Source organism: Populus euphratica, unplaced genomic scaffold (assembly GCF_000495115.2).
Source record: "Populus euphratica unplaced genomic scaffold, PopEup_1.0 scaffold985.1, whole genome shotgun sequence".
In the NCBI taxonomy this organism is placed as follows: Eukaryota; Viridiplantae; Streptophyta; class Magnoliopsida; order Malpighiales; family Salicaceae; genus Populus; species Populus euphratica.
Window position 1 is genome coordinate 68804 of NW_011500849.1, and position 10521 is coordinate 79324.

Here is a 10521-nt window from a genome sequence, read left to right on the forward strand (position 1 = left end):
AATGGAAAGGAAATAGTTAAATTTTTGTGAATTAAATAAACTAGTTATTAAATTCAAGATGTATGTAAATATATATTTTTGTAAAAAATTCTACAACACAACATTTATTTTTATATATTTTTTTAAGCAAAAACATGATTTTTGTGTTTTTGAGAGACTTATTTATGTGCAATTTCAATAAAAATTAGGAGTAAAAAAATAATAATTTGTCCCTGAACTTTTGAGAGATTGTGGCAAAATAAGGCTTGGATTAATCTATTTTATCCTTACCTTATTACTTTTGGGGTAAATTATATCATTTCATCTATTAAAATGTTAAGAGTGATGATCAAAATTTACCAAGATTGATGAGGATTATAAGAAATGGAAATCATAGGATTTTGTAATTGATGAGATAAAGGAGGAGAACGAGAGATTAATTACTGAAAATAGGTTAATTGAGGAGATTTATTATGAGGTTGTGGAGAATAGAGTTGACATTGAAAATTTTTGTTGTAGGTTTTTCTTTTAGAGGATGTTTAAGTTAAAGCAAGAGGTAAGTTTCAGTGATGAAAGAGGATTTAAGTTGGGGTTTTGATGATAATTAAGAGGAGGGTGATGATGTTTGGTGTTGCTGTTAGACTATGATTTTTTTATTATTTTATTTTTTTAATTATTTTTTAAAATATTTTTTAATTATTTTAATATATTTGCACATCAGCCTGCTTGTTCTCTCCCTTATCAATCTCAGGCTTGTATCCTCCCTCACCAAACTTCTTTTTCTTTCTCTTTTTATCCTTTTTATCCTTTAGTCTTGAATCTCTAAGAAACAGTAACAGAACCAAGTTGACCAAATTATTTGCGGTAACAATAGCAGACGACAAGTTTTTGATATTCTGTCTTCGCAACTCAACCTGTGCCGAAGGTTGTAAATCCAACATGAAGTTGAATGGGTTATCTTTCTCAGACATGTTCTTTATATCTAAGATCAAAGAACTGAGATCTTTAACGTAATCTCTACAAATATTTTAATACATTTTAACTTCTACCACAATCCGAAAAGGCGTTGCATAGAGTAAAAATATGGAGGTAGATGGCATATTTGTACGGGCCAATTATTTATGCTAATTTGGCCTCTTCAACTATATTATAGGACAACTAGCAAAACCCCACTTAGAGATTGCAACGTCATACTCTTTTGTAGAACGAGAATCTAATGTATTTGAATACAGATTGAATCTCTAATTGACGACCACGAAATTGAGTTTCAAGTCAAATAATAATGTTTTATAAAAGTAATTAGCAAGAAGAATGACAATTAAAAAGACGCTTCAAGTAATTAGCACATTCATAATTGAAACGTAATATTTAAATTACCTACAACTAAAACTTATTAATATTTCATTATAATACAGGTTATTAATTTATTATAAATTATATTATTTTACGTTGTAACGTGGATATTATGCATTGTAAGTGAATTTACTGTAATCTTCATTATTTGATGAGGCATATGTAAAGTTGTAGCCAATAGATCCTAAACACCTGACTAGAGGCATGTCTTTTTGGATTTCACACACGCGGCGCTTGAACTCTGCATAGAGACTCGGCACCTACAACACATACATAACGCTTGGATTATCTACTTGTATACTGGCGAATCAAGTGTATAAGTGGCGCTTGAGCTTTTGCTTCAATGTTGCCCGAGGTTTCTATGTCGTAAGATTCTATATGTTATTGTTTGTTTTATAAATATTATTATTTTATTATAATTAATAATATTAATGAAATAATTAGTAAATTTAAAAGAAAATATTATTATTAATATTAAAAACATATTATTATTTATATTATAAATTTTTAAGATATTTTTTATAAAAATAAAAAGTGAGCCCGCAGCACGGTATTATTAAAAATAATCAACAATTCTATATATTAATATAAAAAAAATATTATAATATGAGTTGTAAATATCATTAGTTTTCTTATAATACAAAGTATTCATATAAAATATATTAGTATTTGTGTTCTAAATTTTATATATATAATTCAAAGTATTCATATCAAATATATTATTATTTGTTTTATAATATTATTATTTTTATAAGAATTAAAATCTTTAATAAAAAAAATATTATTATTTGGATTCTAAATATTCTTGGAATTAAAAATAGTATTAGTTGTGTTATGAATATTAATATTTTCACCATAATTAAAAGTATTAATATTAAAAATATTATCTTTTGTGCTATAAATATTATTATTATTATAATAAATTAATATTATTAATAAAATAATTACTAAATTATAAAATAATTATTTTTAATATTGAAAAACACTCATAAATTTGATTTGAAAGGTAAAACTATAGATTACTATTAGTATTATTATAATTATCACCATTAATAAATTTTTAAAAACTATTATTATTATCAAAGAAAAACCACGTGGGAACACATGGTGTTGGATATGCTTCCTAGTGCTAGGCAAACCCCCTACACCCACATGACACTTGAGTTGCCTGTCTGGGACTTTGGCACACCCCAACACCCACGTGACTCTTGAGCTACATTGAGCATGTCCATGCCCACATCCCACTTAGGCATAACTAGTGTTTAGGTCCTATAGCTAGACGCAGGGGGAAGTGTCCATGCCCACATCCCACTTAGGCACAACTAGTGTTTAGGTCCTATAGCTAAACGCAAGGGGGAATGAGTTCGATGTCACGATCCAAGAGCAGTGAATCATGTGTAAGGACTCAATTTTAAATATTATTATTTGTTTTGAAATTATTATTATTATTATTATTATTAAAATAATTCATAAATTTCAAAGAAAATATTAAAATTAATAATTAAAACATATTATTATTTATATTATAAATGTTTATGGTGTTTTTCATAAAAAAAAAAGTAAGCATGCGGCATAATATTATTAAAAATATTCAACAATTCTTGGTATTAATACAAAAAAAATATTATAATTTACGTTTTCAATATTATTATTATTATTATTATTATTATTATTATTTTACAATACAAAGTATTCATATAAAACATATTATTATTTTTCATATTATTCAAAGTATTCATATCAAAATATTAATATTTTTCTTAGAATTCAACATAATCATATCAAAAATATTATTATTTGTGTTAGAATATAATTATTTTTATAAGAATTCAAATGTTTAATAGAAAAAACTATTATTATTTGCATTCTAATTATTCTCAGAATTAAAAATAGTATTAGTTATGTTATGAATATTGTTATTTTCACTATAATAAAAAGTATAATATTAAAAATATTATCTTTTATGTTATAAATATTATTATTTTTATAATAATTAATATTATCAATAAAATAATTATTAAATTAGAAAACAATTATTTTTAATATTGAAAACGCTCATAGATTTGATTTGAAAGATAAAAATAAAAATTATTGTTATTATTATTATCATCATCATCATTAATAAATTTTTTAAAACTGTTATTACTATCAAAGAAAAACCATTTGAGGACATGAAGTATTTGGGTTGTTGTTTGGTGCAAGGTACATCCTTTACGTCCACATGGTATTTGGCTCCTGCCTTAGTGCCCCCGTGTGGTACTTGAGCTTCTACCTCAATGCTAGGCACATCCCTACATACACGTGGCGCTTGGGCAACTTGCTTGGAACTTGAGCACACCCCAATGCCCAAGTGGTACTTAGGTTGTGCTGGGCATGTCCATGCCTGCTCTCCACTTGGGTACACCTGACGCTTGGGTCATGCTGTTAGACTTAAGAGGAATGGGTCCTGCGTCATGACCCAAGATCAATAGATTGTGCATAAGGACCTAATTCTAAATATTATTATTTATTTTGAAAATATTATTATTTTTATTTTAATTAATATTATTAATAAAATAATTAATAAATTTCAAAGAAAATATTACTATTAATATTGAAAACATACTATTATTTATATTATAAATGTTTATGGTGTTTTTTTCATAAAAATAAAATGTGATCTAAACATATTCAACAATTATATATATTAATATAAAAAATATTATAATATGCATTGTCATTATATTATTTTTCTTACAATACAAATTATTCATATAAAATATATTATTATTTTTCTTACTATTCAAAATATTCATATAAAACACATTATTATTATTTTTCTTAGAATTCAACATATTCATATGAAAGATATTATTATTTGTGTTAGAATATTATTATTTTTATAAGAATTCAATTTTTTAATAGAAAAAATATTATTATTTTCACTATAATCAAAAGTATTATTATTAAAAATATTGGCTTTTGTGTTATAAATATTATTATTTTTATAATAATTAATATTATTAATAAAATAATTATTGAATTAGAAAAAAATATTCTTAATATTGAAAAAAACCCATAAATTTGATTTGAAAAGTAAATCTAAAAACTACTATTAATATCATCATCATTATCATTAATAAATTTTAAAAAACTATTATTACTATCGAATAAAAACCACATGGAGACTTGTAGCGTTTGATTTGTTGTCTGGGGCTGGGCAAACCCCCTCTCTCACTTGGCACTTGGGCTCCTACTTGAAGCACTCACGTGGCACTTGGACTTCTACCTTAGTATTGGGTTCACCCCTACGTTGTGTTTGGCCTACCTGGGGCTTGGGCACACCCCTACGTTGCGTTTGGCCTACCTAGGGCTTGGGCACACCCCAATGCACACGTTGGACTTAGGCTGTGCTGAACGTGTCCATGTTCGCATCCCACTTGAGCATACCCAACACTTAAGTCATGCAACTCGACTTATAGGGAATGAGTCATGCGTAAAGATTCAATTCTAAGTATTATTATTTGTTTTGAAAATATTATTATTTGTAATTTAATTAATATTATTAATAAAATAATTAAGAAATTTCAAAGAAAAAATTACTATTAATATTGAAAACATATTATTATTTATATTATAAAATTTTATGATGTTTTTTATAAAAATAAAAAGTGAGCCTGCAGCATAATGTTATTAAAAATATTCAACAATTATAGGTATTCATATAAAAAAATATTATAATATGCATTGTAAATATTATTATTTTTCTATAATACAAAGTATTCATCTAAAACATATTATTATTTTGAGTATTCATATCAAAATATTATTATTTTTCTTGTAATTAAACATATTCATATCAAAGATATTATTATTTGTGTTATAATATTATTATTTTTATAAGAATTCAAATTTTTAATATAAAAATATTATTATTTGCGTTCTCAATATTCTTGGAATTGAAAATAGTATTATTTGTGTTTTGAATATTATTATTTTCACTATAATCAAAAGTATTATTATTAAAAATGTTATCTTTTATGTTATAAATATTATTATTTTTATAATAATTAATATTATTAATAAAAAATTAGTAAATTAGAAAAAAATTATTGTTAATATTGAAAAACACCCATATATTTAATTTAAAAAATAAAATTAAAAATTATTATTATTGTTGTTATTATCATCATTATCATTAATAAATTTTAAAAACAATTATTATTATAAAAAAAAAATCAAGTGGAAACATGTGACATTTAAATTGTTGCCTGGAGATTGGATCCACCTCTACACTCATGTGACGCTAGGATACTACCTTAATGCTAAATATATCCCGATGCATATGTAATGCTTGGACTATCTATCCGGGAGTTTGATACCCCTAACATATATATAGCACTTGAACACCCTAAGACCCAATTATTCTCGAGCCTAATATTATACAAAATCCAAAATAATTTTAAACTATTAGCTGGGCTTAAAATAAAATAATACTTAAATAGTTTTAGGACCTCCTGACATCATAACATAACCCAACTTTTTTAAAAAATAGAAGGTGAGCCATAACACGACTGAAGTATGAAAACTATAACCAATTGCGAATTAAGTTTAATTATACCAATATCATGAAATTAATAATGCAAAGCTTGTATTATTAAGAGCTAAACTTGGTTTAAATTTTGTTTTTTCCATTTCAAAATATTATTACAGGCAATATGATGTGAGGCTAAAATATTTTTTTTCATTATATATTGGGATTTTTTTTCTTATTATTTGATTGTAGGAGGAGTATTTTTTTTCCCTAAGATGATGTTTATATTGTGATAATGATTATTTTTTAAAGTATTTTTTATTTAAAAATATATTAAAATAATTTATTTATTTAAAAAATTTTATTTTTTATATTAATATACAAAAATTTGTAAAAATATAAAAAAATTAATTTAAAATAAAAAAATTATATATATATATTTTTTAAATACACCGCAAAAACAATAATTACCTAGGAGCAGGAAACACCCTATCTAGCCGTTACACCCACCGTCTATTTTGCCAACGTGGCACTTCCATAATTCAAAACCCATCCAAAATCTGATACTCCTTTTGAATAAAGAATTTGACCGTTAGCTTCCTTTCTAATCAACGAAACCACGAAACACTAATTTTTCTGTTTCGAAAGCTAGAAGAAAATTCAAGAAGACAACAATGGCAGCCGATTATGCATTCAAGGAAGAAGATATGGAGATCGATGAGGGATTTGGGTTCCCAAGAGCCTATGCAAAGCTATGTAGTGATCATGGTGTTGTTGGGACTTATACCCATGGTCCTCCTTTCGCTTTCATTCCATATGCAATGCAGCAACATGAGGTAATTTAAAATAAAAAAATGGTCCCATTGTCACTCAATGAGTTAAATTTTACAGGGATTTACTAGAATTACACAGATAGGGCCTCTGTTATTTGATTTTGTTTTCTTGTTATAGAATTTATAAAGAAACTCTACTAAGATGATGTGGTTTTAGGATGAAATTGAGATGTTAAAGTTGAAGCTAGAACTCGATATCAAACAAAAGATTAGACAACCAAAATGGATCATGAATTTTTGGATAAAATTGGTTTAAAGAGTTAATACTGTCGACAATTCGGCTACTGCAACGCATTTTCCGGCTCATGTTATGAAATGATTTACAATGATAGTTTCCTTTTCAAGTAGTATGGGTTTCCATTCCATCTATTTGATGGAAAGCTGGCTTTGGTCATAATTTTCTCTGCAGATTTTGAGAACAAGGGAATTAGATCAGCTGTTTCCAGTTATTGAGCCAAAAGCGAAACAAACTGCCAAGCCCAAGGTTTTTATCAGTCTCTTGTGGAGGCAGCTCAATCACCTAGGGTAACCGCTTCATCTCTGCTCTGACCCTTACCAAAATACCATAATTTCTATGGTAATATATTGAGGTGATATCTGATTTGTTTGCTACTGTGTTGGGTTTTAGGAATGCTGGATTTGATCCCGCAGTAATTCGAGTGGATCCTTACGGCAATGTTCTATATTTTCATGCTGATAAAGCCTCTCCTCTTGCTTGGGACATTGATCATTGGTTCCCTTGCCCAAGTACATAATCAATCACTACTATCTCTCAATCTCTCTGTGTAAATACATACAACACATCTGTGATGTGCGATTTTGCTCATTTGAATTGTAGGGGGAGGATTGACAGTTCCAAGAAATCTGAGGATACTACAACGGCAAGTGTGCAAGAGGAAGCATAACAAGTTGGAGTTTCTCGTTCCATGGTGGGATCTTCAGCTGGGAATCTCTGTGAACCAGTTCTTATCCATCTTTGCTTCTTCCAACTCAGATTTCAGGTGGGTCTATGTCGATATCTACCTTTTGCAGCATTCAAATTGAACAACGTTATGGAAGTTATATGGTGCATTTGGTTCCAAAATTATGGCAGGCACAGGGCATTTTCATTTTTGTTCCCAGGAGGAGAAAGTGAGGAACTAAATGCTTCCCAGACAGTAGAGTCACATTCTTTTCCACAACATTTCATTGAATCGAGAGAGAAACTAGGCCTTGCTCCAGCTGCTGTTGTTGTATCTCGAAGAGAATCATATGATTCTTCTTTGGCTTTGAAATCATTGGATTACAACAGGCAGATAAGGCCCCATTCTCCGGCAATTGGTTGGTAGAGGAATATTAAATATAACTGTTTCTTTTTCTTCCTTTTTTCCCCTGTTCTTCCTCTTTTACAATCTTTCCGTCATTTTTCCTTTCCTTTATTCGTATTGTGTTCTTTGGTTGTGTTGCTTTAGCTTCAAGAAAAATGAAGCCAGGTGTTCTGAAAGAAAATGAGAACTCAGACTTTGTCACAAATCCATATCAAGCAATTGTCATGGCCAGAGATTCTCTTAAGCGAAAAGAAGCAGCTCACAAGATGCAGGCTGAAATACTGAGTTTGGACGACGAAGTTAATGAAATAAAGAGAAAGAATGATGAGGAAAAGCTTACTATTCAGGACTTGGAATTGACACTGATAAAGCGTAGGAGAAGGGCAGAAAAGTGCAGGCGGCTAGCAGAGGCACAATCTTCATATAGAACTATGCTAGAGAGGATGATTCGTGATGCAATGCACCAGTAAGATTTTTGACTCTACACAAGAGGTTGTTTTCTCTATTTTTGTCGTATAGTAATTGAAAGGTTGCATTTCTGAACTATTATTGCAGGAGTGTTGTTTATAAGGAACAAGTGAGACTGAACCAGGCTGCAACACATGCACTCATGGCAAGGCTTGAAGCACAGAAGGCAATCTGTGATGCTTCAGAGAAAGAACTCCACAAGAAATACAAACAAAGGGACGAGCTTGAGAAACAAATTAGGCCTGAATGGGAACAGGGAAGGAAGAGATCAAGAATGGATGATACCTTACCTGAAGATGCAGACAGTAAAACTGTACTTTACTTACCAGGAATAAGGACAAGGACACCTTCACACAAGGAGCTCAGAGAGTTTCTAGAGGAGCAGAAAGCAACTGAAGCTGGCTTGCCTGCAAACGAAGATGCAAAACAAGAGGAAATTGAAGAGGAACTCAAACAACCTGAAATGACTATTATGAGAGAAGATCACGATAAATCAATCATTGCATTGGAAAATGAAATTCCAATTGAGTATACGCTTCAGGCACTGAAAATAGGAGAAGGAAAGAGAGAAAAAATTCAATTCCCAGTTATCCAAGACCAAGAAATAGAGGAGAATGAAGAGAGCAGAAAGCAACGAGGGAAGGGAAATGTAGAGAGGTGGCTGCAATTTCTGTTAGAGAATTCTGGAGAAGAGATTGAACGACAAAACTCAAATGGCTGTGAAACAAACACATCTGATGATATTATTACAAAGCTGAACCAAAAGTTCCCACAGGAGGCCAGGAGTTCAACACGTGTTCAAGGAAATGATAAAGGAAAAAGGTTAGAAGAGATTATTGAGATAGAACCACTGAAAGAAGAAGAAAATGGCAGTGTTGGTGGTGAAGCAATTGCAAGTAGCAACAGTTTTGAAGGGAAGGAAAGAATAGAAAGCCAAAAAGAAAGAGTGCGTACAAGGTCTGAAATTGCCAGGACATGGCAGCGTATCCCATCCTCTACATCAGGAAAAAGCCCATGGTAACTGGTGATGTTGACGAGATGGTGAACGGGCTGCAGGGAACAGCTTCATCAAGTCATCCATCAAGAGTATGAAGAAAGCAGTGAAAATTTGAAAGTGGAACCCCCCTTGTTCGATGCATTTGTATTGTAACTTGAAATATTTTTTCTTCTTTTTTACTTCTTCAAAATTACAGAGTGCAGCAATGACTGCATCAGTATTGTACCTTAAAATATTTTTTCTTCTTTTCTACTACTTCAAAATCAGTTGAATAACTCTGAAAATATGCATCTGTGAAAATATGTATTGTATATCAGAAAGTGTCTTTGATTTGTGTATGAGATTGGTTGTGAGAGGTGATAACATGTTGTTTGTCATGACCTGAATCCTGGATTCATGACCGGTATATAGATAAAGTTTTCCTCCAAAGTTCCATATCTATACAAATCCAAACTTACATATAAACTTATCTATTAAATAACTCAATCAGAGTTCAACGCAATATTAACAACAGACTAATTTCATAACATAATATAATTTGATTGTCTTAATACAAGAGTTTATATAAATTCATAGTTTTGGAGCACTAACTAGATATAAAAGGAAGTTACAGATTTCAACCAAAAAACAGGTTCAGAAGATCCAATAAAAGTGACCTGCTATCAAGTTAAAGCCTGAAAATGATAAATAATAAGATGGTGAGTTCGACAACTCAGTAAATAGATAACGTTCAATACACACACATGAAGTAATATGACAATGAGAAATATACATATAATTGGCTTTAGGTTCTTATAGGAAGGTTCCTTAAATAAACCATAACAAAAATATTATAGGGTAAAACTCGTTAGAAAATCATAATGCAATGAGCATGAGACTCTGTACTATAGGATGATCAGTCCACACAGGTTGGTGACTCCCCCGACCAACTAGGGTTCAGATATGATGTGCAAACAGACTAACACTACCCTGTTAGCATAGGTATTCTAACTGGCATACCGTAGATTTATAATCATATTCAAACAAACATAGTTATATCTCAATGCTTAATGATTAGTACTTAAAAGTGCA

General features: G+C 29.7%; 1 protein-coding gene and 1 long non-coding RNA gene across 2 annotated transcripts; one reads left to right on the plus strand and one right to left on the minus strand.

The window, feature by feature from the left end:
• Positions 1–6417: 6417 nt before the first annotated feature.
• Positions 6418–9670, plus strand: LOC105116580 (plectin-like). Its single transcript, XM_011013997.1, has 7 exons — positions 6418–6681; positions 7088–7203; positions 7307–7425; positions 7517–7679; positions 7772–7998; positions 8130–8451; positions 8541–9670. Exons 1-7 carry the CDS (start codon positions 6520–6522, stop codon positions 9472–9474), a joined length of 2043 nt encoding a protein of 680 aa, XP_011012299.1. The 5' UTR covers positions 6418–6519; the 3' UTR covers positions 9475–9670.
• LOC105116579 (uncharacterized) lies at positions 9502–9739 on the minus strand. The gene is made up of 2 exons (XR_840558.1): positions 9677–9739; positions 9502–9578 (listed from the first exon to the last, which is right to left on the minus strand). It is a non-coding gene; the product is annotated as an uncharacterized LOC105116579 (long non-coding RNA).
• Between the last annotated feature and the right edge of the window lie 782 nt (positions 9740–10521).